This window comes from Dama dama, chromosome 4 (genome assembly GCF_033118175.1).
Source record: "Dama dama isolate Ldn47 chromosome 4, ASM3311817v1, whole genome shotgun sequence".
Classification (NCBI taxonomy): Eukaryota; Metazoa; Chordata; class Mammalia; order Artiodactyla; family Cervidae; genus Dama; species Dama dama.
This window is the reverse complement of record NC_083684.1, coordinates 52715284-52731469: the sequence shown is the minus strand read 5'-3', so window position 1 is coordinate 52731469 and position 16186 is coordinate 52715284. Positions and strand designations below refer to the sequence as shown.

Sequence of the window (16186 nt, the reverse complement as noted above, 5' to 3'; positions counted from 1 at the left end):
AGATTCCCCAGACTTCTTGCAGCAAACATGGGCAGGTGACACTGCCTGTGGAAGGGGTTCTGGGAAAGCATTCGCTCTTTCCACAGTCAGGGAGCAACAAGGATGCTGCCGTCTTCCCTCCGTTCTCTGCCCCCAGGCCTCCCAGGGGCACCACAGCCATCTGAAGACCAGGAAGTCACAGCCAGTACGAGGACGACGACGGAGCAGGAAGACAAGGGTGCCAGGCCTCAAGGCCCTCCCTGAGCTGCGGCTGCACCAGCCCAGCTCTGCCCTCCCTGGATTTCTATTTGTTCAAGCCTCTGTGGGTCTGGTTTTCTATTACCTTCAGCCAAATGCACTCCTAATAGAAAGAGTGTGTGACTCCCAGCAGGCATAAAAACTACTGGTCTTGGGAAAGAGAAAAAGGAGAGACTGAGGGTCAGAGTGGACCAGAGACAGACAGACAGGGATTTTCCTTCTTCCACTGAGATCCTTAAAGGCCAGTGGATGGGTAGCCGGGGATGGTCCATGGGATCCCAGATCTGTAAGCACACTAATGTGTGAGCACACCCACCTGTGAGCATATTTCTGGGGAGGGGAGCTCCACCATCAGGACCATGGGGGATGTGGAAGGTGGTCAGGACCCCTGAAGAACCCGGGCGAGATTTGGAGCCTTACCTGGACTGCCTGGATGGGTCGCGGCTGCCCCCGGCCAGGCCCGTCGGGGTGCTGGAGCCTGAGGAGTACAGCTTCGGTCGGTAGCCCTTGTTCTGTCCAGTGATGCCCGGGGCGGGCGAGACCTCCCGCCGCCGGTCTGCATGGTGAGACCGCCCGGTGGCCTCGCGCCCACCCCCGCAGAGGCCCATGCTTCCTGGGGGCTTGTGCGGCTTGGCCAGTCGAGGTGTTTTGGCCAGGGACATGCAGCTGGGGCTGGAGGTGTAGAGGGTGGTGTCGATGCCACTATCGCTAGAGCCGCCCTTGGAGAGAGGGTCTTGCTCCGGCTCCAGGGGGTCCAGGGGGTCAAACCAACGGTCATCACTGTGGCTGCTGGAAGCGTTGCTGGAGAGGGTATTGCTGCTGGAATGACTGGAGTACTGGGGCTCCCCCTGGAAGGCAGGAGAACTGTGTCATTATTCCTAGACCCCAGGCTGGGGCGGGGGTAGGGGGCAACCTACCCTCCCACTGGGGTTTGCCTCACATCTGAGCGTGAACCCTGGAGCCAGACAGCTTTGAGTTCCGGCTCTCTGACTTACTGACCTTGGTACCTCAGGCCACTGACTGAACTTCCCTGTGCCTCAGTTGCCACATCTGTGAAATGGGTTGATAACAACCCTGCTCCATGGGGTGGCTCAGAGGGATAAATGACACTGCCTACATAACACGCTGCCAACATTAAGCTCAGTGTGTCTGGAACTGAGCTCCTGGCCCTCCCTCCTGAATTCACCTCTTCCTTGTCTCCTAAGGGCACCTCCGTCCTTTTGGCTGTCCTTACCCAAGAGTTGTGGAGTCACTCTGAACCTTGCTTTTGCTCTTATACCTATACCTAGTCCAACAGTAAATCTTGTTGCCCATGTCTTCAAAAATAGATCCAAACCTGCCAGCTTGCCTCCCTTCAAGACTCCACCCTGGTCCTGTCCGCCACTGCTTCCCAGTGGACCATGGCAGCAGCCTCCTCCCGTCTTCCTACTCCTGTCTGTCTCCCCTCATCCCTAGCCCCCAGCCTGTGCCCTACATGCAGCCAGAGACAGGCTGTGAACACTCATGTCCATTCACGTCCGTGCCCTGCTCAGAACCCTCTTTCTCACTTGGGAAAAGCCAGAGTCCTCTCCATGGCCCCTGGGGCCCTGTATGATCTGGCTCCGGGTTCCAGTCTCTAACTTCACCTCCTTCTTCCTCTGGATCACTCCGTCCCAGCCACACTGACCTCCTTGCTGTTCTGAGCATGCCAGGTGCACTGTTCTCTCAGGGCCTTTGCACTTGCTGTTTCCTCTGCGTGCAATGCACTTCCCTCAGATGATTTTCACGGGCTGCCGCTTACTTCAAGGTTTTGTTTACAGGTCACTCCCTCAAAGGCCTTCTTTGACCACCTCATCCTAAAGCAGCTGTGCCTGACACTCTCTTTTCCCTTAACTGGACTTTTTCTTTTTCAGTAAGAATCAGTTCTCACCATTATATAATGAATCTGTTTCTCTGCTGACTGATTGTTGCCTACATTGGAATGTCAGCTTTGTGAGCACGGGGGCTCACCTGTCCTCTTCATCCCTGGGGTCCTAGTACCTGGACCATGGTACATGCTCATCACTCACTCACTGAATGAACAGATGTGAAGAGACTGCCAAGCTCTCAGTCTCCTCCTGGGCACACAGGACTACATCCCCCAGCTCCCCTTGCAGTGATGTGTGGCCTTGTGACAGCATCCTGGCCAATGTAACATTACAGGTGGACGTCATTTATGCCTTGTCTAGGTCTGAGTCAAAAAAGGTCCCTTCTCCCTTCTCTCTCACCTGCTAGAAAGAGGCAAGGACCCATTAGAGGGCTCTGGCACCCCAAGGAACAGTTACAAGAGGGAGTGAGCCTGGGTTCCTGAATCCTGCAAAAAGCTGCTACACTGAACACCCACACTGAACTGCCACATTAGAGGGGAATAAACTTATATTTTGTGAGGTCATTAGGACCTGGGGACTGTCTGTTACGGTAGTTTGTTGTTTAATCGCTCAGTCATGTCCTACTCTTGTGACCCCGTGGACTGCAGCCTGCCAGGCTCTCCTGTCCATGGGATTTTCCAGGTAAGAATATTTGAGTGGGGAGCCATTTCCTCCTCCAGGGGATCTTCCCAACCCGAGGATCGAACTTGCGTCTCCTGCACCTGCAGGAGGATTCTTTACCCCTGAGCCGCCTGGGAAATAGTTAACCTATTGCCAAAGATTGAACAGTCTGTGTCCCCCAACATGAGTACACTGAATTCTCATCTCCAGTGGGATGGTATTAGGAGGGAGGGCCTTTGGAAAGTGATTAGGTTATGAGGGTGGAGCCCTCATGAATGAGATTACAAACTCCTGTATGTTTTCACGTATTTATCCTATATATGTTTATATAGTCCTCATGAAGGGGGTTATAAAATCCATATATATGTGTATTATATCCGTATAAGGGAGACCACAGAGAGCTCCCTTCACACATGAGGTAAGGTGAAGACTGTCCATGAACCAGGTTCTCATTAGACGGTAGACCTGTCTGTGCCTTAACCTTGGACTTCCCAGCCTCCGGAACTAGCAGAAATCAGTAACTGCTGTTTAATCAGCCACCCAGTCTGTGGTGTTTCAGTTAGGGCAGCCTGAGCTGAAGACACCAACCATGGCGGATGGAATGAGGAAATCATGGCTTGAAGGAGTGAGAGATTTGCTCAAGATGACATGGACGGCAGGGGCTGGAGCCAGGATGCACCACTGGCTGGATCTAACTCCAGACCAGGCATTTAGCCCCTCTGCTGGAGTGGGAGGGGGCAGAGGAGGAGCATGCCCAGGTGAAGCTACGAAGCCGTCCAGCTATCAGCAGCCAGGGCGGGCCAGGCAGCTGGCTCCCACGGCCCTGGCTCCCCAGGGTTGGCAGGCGGGGCCCAGACTCACCTTGGAATGCCTGTTGGGGGAATCTTTGCCTGCTGCGTCCTGCCTGGAGGCGTGCTTGCTCCCGTTGCTTCCAGCCATGGCTGAGAGCCGGGCCTGGGCGGGCACATGCCACAAAGGCTCTGCAGTGCAACAGGAGACACACCAGTGGTTAGCAGTGACTCAGGCATTCACTTCAAGAATCTGGCGCTACATGTGGTTTCGATGGTCCCATTCCTCTGCCAGCTTGTCTACTCAGCTTGTGACCACGACATGCCCATGACCCCTATCCACTCAGGTCTTAGGGTCTAGCAACGCTCATGGACAGAGTATTTACTGAGCACTTACTAAGTGCCAGGCACCACGCTAGTGCTTTACATAGCTTGACTTGGTGAAGCCTTATTACAACAACCCTCAACCCTCAAAGGAGGTTGAGTGCATTTTCGTCCTTCCTGGCCACCTGGATTTTCTATTTTATAAATTATTTGTCCATATCCTTTCTAAATTTTCCTATGGAAATGACCACTTTCTGGTGAGCAGGGTTCTTTTTTCTTTTTCTATTGGCCACATCACATGGCATACGGGATCTCAGTTCCCTGATCAGGGATGGGACCGCTCCCCCACACCCCCGCCCCCCACTGCAGTGGTGGTGCAGTCTTAACCACTGGACTACCAGGGAGGTCCCTCAACAGGGTTCTTTATATATGCAAGGTAGCATTCCTTTGTTGGTTAACCATGCACAACATTTTTGGTTAAATGGAAGCAGAATCATAATAAGCACTGTCTGAAAATTTAACTCTCACTTTACAGATAGATATACTGACACTTGCTTTTCGCTGTGCATCCTCATGACACACGTTCACATAACTGAACTGGAAGTTATCTTATTTTTAAGAGCTGCAGAGTTTTCCATTACTGAATGAACATCATTTAACCAGTTTCCTACTGATGGATATTCAGGTTATTTTCAATTTTTCTTAACATTTTGCTGGCCTTTTCTCTACATTCAACTTTGAGCAAGTGTGGAATTGTGTCTGGGACAGAATTCTCCAAGTGAAATGGCTGGTTCAAAGGTGAAACAGGTTTAAAATCACGATGGCTGCTATGGGTGTAAATTAGTCTAAACTCCCAAGGCTGGTCAACGTGCCTGAATGGAGCATCAGATCTTAAAAAAACATACAACCTCTGGGAAGAATGGATACATGTATATGGCTCTCTGCTGTCCACCTGAAACTATCACATCACTGTTCCTTTTTAAAAAATTATTGATTTTTGGCTGCACTTCATTGCTGCACATGGGCTTTATCTAGGTGGGGCGAGCAGGGGCTACTCTCTAGTTGTGGTGCGTCGGGTTCTCATTGCCGTGGCTTCTCTTACAGAGCACGGGCTCTAGAGTGTGGGCTTCAGCAGTTTTGCCACACGGCTTTAGTGACCTCTCGGCATGTGGGATCTTCACAGACCAGGGATCGAACCCGTGTCTCCTGCACTGGCAGGAGGATTCTTTACCACTGAGCCCCCAGGGAAGTCCCTATCACAACACTGTTAATTGGCGATACTCCAATATAAAATGAAAACTTAAACACACGTACATACACACAATCTAAATGGAGGGCTAATTACTATCTATCAAACTTACAAACACACAATGCGCTAACAGAGGACCCAAACCCCAGTGGTCTAACCCCAGAGCTCACACTTTTGATCAGTGCTGCAGTTAAAATACTCATAAAGATGATTATCATTAAGCACATGTTCTGTGTCCAGTACTACTATAAGCGCTCTGCCTGTATTACCTTGCTATAACCACCCAGTGATATTATGAGGTGGATATTAGTACCAGTTTAACAGATGAAGGAGAACATCAACACTCAGAAAGGTTAAATAACTGGTCCAAGGTCACACAGAGCTTCAGGCCTGTGCTTCCCCAACGACGACAACGCCAGCAACAGTGCAGAGTAAGCACTCCGGAAGCTGGAGTTGTCATTCTCTTAATGATGGGCTGGGTCCTGTGCTGGGGCTGGACAGGCGTGATCTCACTGGATCCCAAAACCACCTTGCAAGGAAAGACACTTAGGGTGTCCGCTGCAGAAGAAGGACCTGAGGCTGGGAGAGATGAGGTCATCGCCAAGGTCATACAGCTGATTCAGAACTTCCCACCAGGCCCATCGGAGCCTGAGTTCACCACCGTACACACACCGCTGCCCCTGGTGCAACCCCAGGGGGCTCTGGGCCCGTGTTCCTGTTGGGGAAGGTGGGCGTGGAGGGCCAGGCAGGGCACTCAGGGACACAGAGAGAGCAGCCTGAGTGGACACAGTCGAGGGTGTCACTGCCCACTATGTCCACCTGCTTCACCCTCCAGAGATGCTTTTCCTCCTTGGAAGCATCTGAGACGCCCAGGAAGCACTGGTCTGCTGGGAGGAGGGCTGAAAATGCCAGGAGACGACATTTCTGCAGAGAGCCAAGCCCGGGGCAGTCATACCTAGCTTCTCTACCACCTAGGACACCGTGGCTCCCACATTTCTGTCTCTGGCAGGACATCTCCCCACAACTCCAGACTTGTACAAACAGCTGCCCACACACCTCCACGGAGTATCTACCGGGTACTCCCTACTGGACATGGCCAAAGCCAGTTCCTTATCTTCCCCTAAACCTCCATCTCTTGTCTCCTCTGTCCTTTTGGCTGCTCAGGTCAGAAACCAGTTATCATCCTTGAACCTCAGGAAATCCTAACTTTACCTCCAAAGGACTGTATCCAGAACCTGCCCATCTCTCCCCCTCCACTGGCCCCGCCCCATGCGAATCTGTAGCCAGAGGGACTCTGTGAACACTTGAGTCAGATCCCAACCCCCTCTGCCCAGAAGAGCTGAGCCCCGTGGTTCTGAGTGAAGGACAAAGTCCCCACCCCGCCGTCCCCGCCACCTCCCTGACCTCGTCTCCCACCACTTCTCCAGGTCCTTGGCCTCCTTCCTGTTTCTCCAACACCAGACCCCTTGCCACCTGGGGGTCTTTGCTCAGCAGTTCCCTTTCCCTGGAATGTTCTCCTTCCAGCTTGTCACCCTCACACTCTTCTAGCCTCTCCTGAAAAGCTATTTGTTCAGAGACCTCCTCAGACCCCACAAATCACTCTCCAGGCACTGTGCTTGTTTCCAGTTAATACTCAGCTCACACTGTGGGTGAGGGACTATGGTGGTATCTGCAGCAGGCGTGGGTCACGGAGGGATTCTATTATAGAACCAGTAGGTCCTGGTCCAAACTTCAATGCAGCTACTCACCAGCCGGGACCTCGGACAAGAGATACCCTTTCGAGGCCTAACCTTCCTCGTTTCTAAAATGGGGTGGTCACCTCTGTTGTGTTCCTGAGATGATTAAACAGGACAGAGTGTGGAGCACCCGAAACCGTGCTGCTGTGACCGCAGTCACCTGACCGGGGCTGGGCGCTCCCCCACGCCCACGCCCTCCGACGGACCCCCCCACCCCACGGCCTGAATACACCCTGGACTTCATGGTGACTTCTGAGCACAGACCACCCTGATCTGTGAGCATGCAGGGAAATGTCGGCCAACTACAACAAGGTCTCGAGGTGGTGAGAGGGGAGTAGGGCTGTGGGGGACTGAAGACAGAAGGAAGGAGGGCCCACGGAGAGCTTCTGTGACCCCCTTATGTGGGGCCCACAGTGAACAGTGAATGCTGGGGAAGTTCCTCCCCACTTACACCCTGGTGTAATGACATCTCCCAGCAACGGGTTTCTCTTTTTCTCACCTGGGTGGGGAGGAGGAAGCGAACCTGTCTCTGTGGGAGCAGAGATCACAGACCTGCGGGTGGGATCAAGCGTGCTGAGCAGAGGAGCGAGCTCTGCAGGCCCCGGAGGCAGCGGACATGGGGAGAGTGTGGTCAGGGAGGGGGCAACCTGCTTGGCTGAAGTCCAACCGTTGTCCCTGGTTTAACAGAACCATGGACTGCGGAAGCCCACGTGCTGAAGCTTGTGTGCCTAGAGCCTAGGCTCCGCAGCCAGAGGAGCCACTGCAATGAGAAGCCTGTGCACGGCAATCAAGAGCGGCCCTCGCTCTCCACAACTAGAGAGACTGCACAGCAACGAAGATCCAGTGCAGCCAAAGACGAAGGAAGGGAGGAAGGAAATTTAAAAAGAAAAAGAGACACACATACAGAGGGAGAGAACCATGGGGCAGAGGTGCTGAGGAATTCTCCAGGCTGCTCACCCTGGGGCAGCAACCCCTCCTTGCCCCACAGCACCTGGGGAGTAGCCAGTGATGTGCAGACATGGTCAACCCGCGTGAGAACTGCCTGGATATTCTCAAACACCCACTGCGTGGACATCTCCATCTCCTCCCCCTCCGAAGTCAGCACCCTCTGATTCTTCATTGATTTTCTTTCTTTTGAACCCACCTATCACCTGCTGGTTCTCACAGTTCAAAGGGGCTAACAGCTTTGTTAGGAGACATCACGTTGAAGATATTCATCCAAGGAGTACATGCCATGACTAATACTTATACACAGGAGAGTAAACGGATGAGATGTTTAGTTTCACCAGGCATCAGAAAAATGCAAATGAAAAGCACAATGTGGCACCACCGTGAGCCCACCAGGACGGCTGACATGAAGGCTGGTGAGGACCGGAGCCGCAAGAACTGTCACTGGCGGGAGTGGGAAGTGGTGTGACAATCTCTTAGAAAGTTAAATGCATAACCCAGCAATTCCACTCCTGGATATATTCCCTGCAGAAACGTGTGCACATCTTTAGAAAAGGCAGGTACAAGGATATTCCTGGCCTCACTGTTCTAAGCAACCCCAAACTGGTCCAACCCAAATGCCCTTCAAAGTTAGAGTGGAGTAAGACATTGTGGATCATTCAGACAGTGGATATACTACTCAGAACTGCGCTGCAACAGTCATGTGGCAGGCCCTCACCAACACAGTACTGAGCAACAGAAGTCACACACATGTATACACACACACGGTGTGTTCAGTGGGAATCTATGTTCCATATGCATGAAGTTCAAAACCAGGCAAGACTAAACCTGGCTGTGAGAAATAGGACGCGGTGGCCTTCGGGGGTGCTGACTGGGAGGGGCTGGGGCCTGCCAGGAGGCTGGCTATGTCTCTCTCGCCCTGGGTGTGGAACAGGGGTGTGTTCACTTTGTGATTATATTATCACACTAGGTGTTCTGGGTTTGGGCTCGTGTCTCAGCATAACAATTGAGAAACAGCATCGGAGGCTTTCTGTAATAAGCAGTCTCAGGATACTGCCGGTTCGGCTCAGCCCCCCGCCCCCAGAGGACCACCTTCAGGTGTCCCCTGGCAGTCCCCACCTCCGTGTTGCACATCTGTGCTCCAGCCCCTGATTGACAGCAACGGCAGACCCCGCCTGCTGATGCCCTGTCTGGATGGACACGGATCCGGCTCACTGGTCCCTACCATTCTCCCAGGTGCCTTCTCTAAGCTTCCATGGTGCACTGACAGCTTGCTTTTGTGTTGCATCCATCACTGACAGGGGGAGGGGCTTTACCCATCACACTGAGTAACGGGTCAGGCAGGGTGAGGCCACGGGCACGGCTGGCCCCGGGTGGGGGCCCCTACCTGGCTTCTGACGCTCCATGGTGCTCTCCTGGCTGGTCAGGCCGCCTGACGAGGAGTCGCCGCTGGATGTCCCGTCGTGGCTGAAGTGGGGATCGAAAGACAGCAGCGGGTGTGGGGCGGCCGTGTACCTGCAGTGGAGCAAGAGGAGGCGGGCACAGGGTGAAGGGCTGGTGTGTCAAAAACCACCTGAGCCTGAGACTTGCTCGCTGCGGGTTTTAAATACCCGGGAGGCTCCTTGAGGCTGGGAGGCTGGATGAGTAAGCCTGGAGACGTGCTATTAACTGCAGGTCAGGAATGAGCTCTGTCCGGGAAGCATGCCAGGGAGCCGGTGGTGGCAGGGCGCGCGGGGCCAGGCGGGGTCTTCAAGGAAAGAGCGGGGGCAGAAGCCACTTGGACCCTAGGCTCCTTGAGGTTCCCATTTCTTTTTTCGGCTGTACCACACGGCACGTAGGATCTTAGATCCCTGACTAGGAACCGCCTCCAGCATTGCAAGCACGGAGTCCTAATCACTGGACCGCCAGGGAAGTCCTCCGGTGTTCCGTTTCTTGGCTACAAAATAGGGTGAGCTGCTGTCAGCAGCCCCTACTCCTAGGCTGGTCTTGGGCTCCCTCTCTCTCTGACGGAAGAGAGCAGAACAAGGCAGCCATTTGTAGGTCCAGGAGGCCTGGAAGCGGGCCGCTTGGGGGATCAAACCTCTCCTCGGCCTCCTGCCCAGCCAGGTTCGGTCACTTCCTTGCCCCGACAGTTTCCCAAGCTGTCAAGAGGCAACTGCAGTAAGTCTTTCCTTGTAGGACTGAATGCGTTCCTGTGTGCCCAGAACTTATAGCCTGAGACTGACACGTGATACCACTGGCTGAGGGGCTGGAACTGAGTCTGTCTGTCTCTTTGCTGGAGGAAGGGGCTGCAGGGGAGAAGGTGAAGGCTCAGGAGTCAGCACGAGGCAGGTCTGGGCCCAACCCCAGCTCCACCCCTCACTAGCTGCGTGACGTTGGCCGGGCAAGTGCTCATCAGTTTGAGCTGCGGTTTTACCACCTGAAAAATGACATTTTCTACTATGCAGGGTTGTGGAGGGATGAAATAACAAAGCTGTCTCCTAGAGGGAGATTCTCCTGGAGGCAGGCCCTGCAGACCCACAGGCAAGGCCTGAGGTTTAACAGAGGGACTGGCAAAGGTTCTCTGTGGCCTGGGGTCCCAGCCACATTCTATGTGAACCCGGAGCCTGTGGGCGCCTCCTCCACATCCATTCCACCTCAGATCAGAATCCACCATGGCAGAAACCGTCTCTCTGACTGGGGTTGGTCAGGAAAGGCAGAGGACATGTGAGAGGGTTTGAGTTATTAAGACTCCCATGAAATACTTCTGGTTCTTCACCTGACAAACACACGGCAGGACCACTCTTCCAGCCCTTTGAGACTGGCTGGTTGGGGCTGTGTGACGATCAGTGTGTTGTGAGGGAGCCTGGGTCCTAAGAGGTCCACTCAGTGGTGGACCTGCAGTGTGGGTGCAAAATAAACCCTTGTTGATTTGTTGTTATTTAGTTGCTCAGTCATATCTGATTCTGCAACCCTATGGACTGTAGCCTGCCAGTCTCTTCAGTCCATGGGATTTCCCAGGCAAGAATACTGGAGTAGGTTGCCATTTCCTTCTCTAGGGGATATTCCTGACCCAGGGATCAAACTTGTTAGCAGGCAGATTCTTTATCGTGGAGTCACCTGGGAAACCCCTTCAGTGACTTAAGTCACTACAATTTTCAGGTGTCTGTTAACCAGCATAACCTGACTGAAATAGGGGAAGTCTGCTGAGAGCTTGTGGGGGAAAGTCTTCTTGCTCCAAAGGGAGATGACAAGGAAAGATGGCTTCTCTTCCTCACCAGATGTTGCAGGGTCCAAATATGACACCACTTGCAGCTGTCGCCCTCTCCCAACAAGTCTGAGAACAAGGCCAATGCTGAGTGTGGAAGAGAGGGGGCAGGAAGAGCCACTGGGCCCTTGACAATGTTGTCAAGGTGCTGGATTAACCTCCCTGAGAACTGCTCTGCCTCTGAACCTTCTTTTCTGGGAGATAACAAATTCCTACAACGTTTGGTTACTTGCAGCCAGAAGTATTCCATGGACACGAGCCCTGGACTTTGGAGGAGTCACTGAGCTTTCACTAATCAAGCTGATACTGTGATTCCTCACTTGTTTCCTATGCCTGCACTTGCAACTTGAGAGGATATCCCTCCCCCAAAATCCAAAAGAAGAGTTAACTGACTTTTCTGGGGTCACCCTGCCAGTTCAAAGCCAGGGCTGTCTCTGCAAAGACCAACTCTAAGCTCCTGGCTTTCACATATACAGGCAGCAGAGGTGCGTTGGACTTTCTGAAATTTCATCTTTCCTCACCTGCCAGGAAAACACATTATCCCCACTTCTCCAGGCCCTGAACTCTAATGCCTCCAGGAAGAAAAGACAGGTGAATGGATAAAGATGTGGTGTATATATATGTGTGTGTGAAAGAAACCAAAATTGGGTTGTTTGTAGTGATGCAAGTGATTTAGAGTCTGTCATACAGAGTGAAGTGAGAAACAGAAAGACAATACGATAGATTAATGCACATACATGGAATCTAGACAAAGAATATTGATGCACCTGTTTACAGGGAAGGAATGGAGACACAGATGTAGAGAACGGATTTGTGGACATGGGGTGGTGGGAGAAGAGGGTAGGACGAATTGAGAGAACAGTACTGAGATATGTACATTACTGTGCGCAAAACAGATAGCTAGTGGGAAGCTGCCTTATAGCACAGGGCGCTCAGCCTGGTGCTCTGTGATGACCTAGAGGTGGAGTTGGGGGTGGGGTGTGAGGGACGCTCAAAAGGGAGGAGGTAAAATGTACACATATGGCTGATGCAAGCTGTAGAACAGCAGAAACTAACACAACATTATAAAGCAGTTATACTCTATTTAAAAAACAAAAAAGCATAGGGAGTCTTCACCTTACTGGCTGACTTAGCAGCCAGCCAACCTCCTGGTAAAATGTGACTCCAGTATTGCTGGAAGCTCAAGTGTTGACGGGTTTATTCCATTTTCTCAAAATGCCCGAATCAAATCCTGAGTGCTAAAGGAAAGTGGTCGGCAGTTGCTAGGTTTGTAAGAGGGAGGTCCGAGTGGCAGACACTGCAGGCACTTCCCTCAATGTCTATTCTCTGCTTCCACCATGGTAAGTAAGTAAGTAAAGTCGCTCAGTCGTGCCTGACTCTATGCGACCACGTGGACTGTAGCCCACCAGGCTCCTCTGTCCATGGGATTTTCCAGGCAAGAGCACTGGAGTGGATTGCCATTTCCTTCTCCACCATGGTAGCAGAATCCAAATTGTACTGTGGCAGCAATGTGATGGGTTAACAAACTACATTTACCAGACTCCCTTGCAGTTCCGGCCAATAAAATAAAAGCACCACATGCGACTCCCAGACAGTTTCTGCCAGCATGGTGTGGGATCTTAGTTCTCCAATCAGGGACTGAACCTAGGCCCTGGCAGTGAAAGAACAGAGTCCTAACCTCTGGATTACTGGGGAATTCCTCAATGGACTACCTTTAGCTGAACTAATGTTTCCAGCTTCATCTCTCAGCTAACTGTCCTCTATCAAGAAAACCTGTATTTTGTTCACCCATGTAATTCTTTCACTAAAGAGCCTTCTTCCCATCCCAGTGCAAACTGACTGGCCTACACTGACCATTCTTTAGATGCTGAATATGTCCCATTTGGGGCCATCTGTATCACTGCCAAATCCTGGTCAAGCTGATGAAACTAGGACATTCCAGCATCTCACCATGCACAGCTCTGGGCAAAACTCCCCAGATGCAGGCCTGGGCTGCCAGGATCTTTGCTTTGAACTTCCTACTCTGCCACGTAGGAAAGTACCAAGACAGATGTGGAGTCCTGAGGGCAGGGCTCCAGGGTGCTCCGTCAGTCTCCGACACTGATGGGTGGAGCTGGGGATGGGAGCATTATAGGATGGCTGGGTAAAGGGTGGCCACACGAGGCAGCCACTGTTGGCTGCCACTCCAGGAGGCACCACCTTCTGAGTCCCTGCTGGTGCAGTCCGGATCTGCCGTGGCAGCCAACCCTCGACCACATGACTTGAGCAAATTCTGAGGGTTTGAGCTTCCCTGGTGGCTCAAACGGCAAAAAAAATCTGTCTGCAATGTGGGAAACCTGGGTTCAGTTCCTGGGTGGGGAAGATCCTCTGGAGGAGGAGGTGTCAACTCACTCTAGTATTCTTGCCTGGACAATCCCCATAGCCAGAGGAGCCTGGTGTGGCTACAGTCCACAGGGTCACAAAGAGTTGGACACGACTGAATGACTAAGCACATAAGACAATCCTGGGGGGCCCATATGACCTCTCCAGGGCTTAGTTCAGGGGTAGGCAAGTGACTGAGTTCCTTCATCCTTAGAGAACAGCTCTTCCCTCTTCTCCTGTGGGGCACCGGTTCTGCCTGGGGCCACAGCAGTCCTTGTGGGTCATGAGTGGAGTCAGGTCCCTGAGGAAGAACCTACACAACTGACTAGCTCAAGAGCCACCTGCCTCTGGAATTATTACGTGATGATGATAAATTCCCTTAATGCTCATGCTTTCTTGAGTTAAGTTTTATGTCTAAAGTCAAATGTTTCGACTTCCCTGGTGGTCCAGTGGATAACAATCTGCCTGCCAATGCAGGGGACACAGTTTCTATTCCTGGTCCGGGAACTAAGATCCCGGGGCAACTAAGCTCGTGGCTTGCAATGACTTAGCCCACATACAGCAACAAAGAACCTGTGCAGCATAATGAAGACCCAGAGTAGCAATCCGCCCCCCCCCCCCCCCAACGCAAAATGTCAAATGCTTCCTAACTGAAGGACCACTCTATGGAACCAGCAGAGGAAAACAAAGGGGAAAAAAAAAGCCAGACAGGTAGTCTGATAAGCAAACATCTGGGGTCCAGGCCAGCCCTGCAGGGTGCTGAGCCGGGCACACAATTCTGTCCTAGCTCTGGGCTGAGTCTGGACGTTTGCTCATCTTGCACATGAGAGTGGCAAACTCCTGAGGATGAGGATGGCATCTGCAGTTGCCGGCATAGCCGTGCTCGTGGCAGTGACATTCAGGACCCTCACGGAGCACTTCCTGTGTGGTGGGCTGAGTTCTGAGTGCTCGCGAGAGCTTCCCTCCTTGAATGTTCTCAATGCTGCTCAGGGGCAGACTTTGCAACGGCTTCTCTCATTGCAGAGCACAGGCTCTAGAATGTGCAGGCTTCCATGGTTGTGACATGTGAGCTTGGTGGTTGCGGCTCCCGGGCTCTAAGCCACAGGCTCAGTAGCTGTGGCACACAGGCCGAGGTGCTCTGCTGCTGTGGGATCCTCTTGGACCAGGGGGTCAAACCCATGTCTCCTGCACTGGCAGGTGCATTCTTTATCACTGAGCCACCAGGGAAGTCTTAAAGAGTTTTTTTTCACAGCTAATTTTTTTCTTTTTTGGGCTGTGCTATTTTTTCCAGTGGTCATGTATGGATGTGAGAGTTGGACTGTGAAGAAAGCTGAGCGCCGAAAAATTGATGCTTTTGAACTGTGGTGTTGGAGAAGACTCTTGAGAGTCCCTTGCACTGCAAGGAGATCCAATCAGTCCATCCTAAAGGAGATCAGTCCTGGGCGTTCACTGGAAGGACTGATGCTGAAGTTGAAACTCCAGTACTTTGGCCACCTCATGCAAAGAGTTGACTCATTGGAAAAGACCCTGATGCTGGGAGGGATTGGGGGCAGGAGGAGAAGGGGACGACAGAGGATGAGATGGCTGGATGACATCACCGACTCGATGGGCAGGAGTTTGAGTGAACTCCGGGAGTTGGTGATGGACAGGGAGGCCTGGGGTGCTATGGTTCATGGGGTCGCAGAGAGTCGGACACGACTGAGCGACTGAACTGAACTGAACTGATGCAGCATGCAGGATCCTAGTTCCCAGAGTAGGGATTGAACCTGTGCCCCCTTCAGTGGAATCGTGGAGCCCTGACACTGGACTGCCAGGGAAGTCCCCGAGGCAGACGTTTTACATGTGAGCAAACCTAGGGGCAGAGAGGTGAAGGCCCTGGCCCACACCACATGGCTGATAAAGTACAGGTCCTCTTGTCCTCTTGTCTCCCCGTAAATCTAAGACGGGCTACGGGACAGGTTCAGTCTATGAGGGTCTCTGAGTTCCTGAAAACCTGATGAATCTGGCAGGTCAAGGCCCGCAGGAGAAGACAGCAGCAGACAGAGGAGTCCGGAAGGGGGAAATGTCTGTGGCTGGGCTGGAATGCCTGGCTCGGGTCCCACAGGCTCCAGGATGTCAACTGTGCGACAGGAAACAGGGAAAGGAGCTGAGGCCAAAGGCCACTGGGGCAGCCCAACCTGCTCCAGGGCCTCCTAAGGCTGGCTGGTGACCAGCCACGAGAAACACTTGGGGGGTTCAGGGGCTGAGGCATGGGAGGAATGTTTGGCAGGACTTGGAACCTGGCTGGCTGTCAGAGATGAAAAATACTGAGGCCAGTGCCACAGAGAGCAGCATCAGGGAGCCCTGGGGAGAGAGGGGTGGGCTGGGAGGAGCTGGAATCTGAGGGGAAAGTGAGAGTTCTCCACTTGCCAATGCCAGAGAGCCTGAAACACAGAATCACAGCCACCAAGTGTCACTGCGGGGGAGGGGACTCCTGCAGGGACCATTCCTGTGGACAGGCAGGAGGAGAGCTCTTGGTCAGAGTTGGTCCCTCAGAATCACACAGGCCCAGGTTCCTGGAAAAGTGATCCTGCCCAAGTGGATCCACTTTGTTGAGCCTCAGTTTTCCCTCTCCCTCTGTAACATGGGACATGCTACCCACCTCATGGAATTGATAGAAACAACTCACTGAGATCATGTATATAGCTCAATGGGACAGTCCAGAGAACACAGAAATAGACCCTCACAAATATGCCCAGTTGATTTCCCCTTCCAATGAGCTTTTGCTTTAAGGAGCAAAGCAGGACAGT

General features: G+C 52.7%; 1 protein-coding gene across 10 annotated transcripts in view; it reads right to left on the bottom strand.

Annotated features, from left to right (window-relative positions):
- SIPA1L3 (signal induced proliferation associated 1 like 3) overlaps positions 1-16186 on the bottom strand; it is a 252031-nt gene that overhangs the window by 41929 nt on the left and 193916 nt on the right. For all 10 annotated transcript variants that reach the window (XM_061139187.1, XM_061139184.1, XM_061139183.1 and 7 more), the window contains 3 exons: positions 9177-9304; positions 3606-3724; positions 658-1085 (listed from right to left, as the gene is read on the bottom strand). In XM_061139187.1, the coding sequence (XP_060995170.1) occupies positions 658-1085; positions 3606-3724; positions 9177-9304 (675 nt within the window). The remainder of the gene's footprint in view (positions 1-657; positions 1086-3605; positions 3725-9176; positions 9305-16186) is intronic.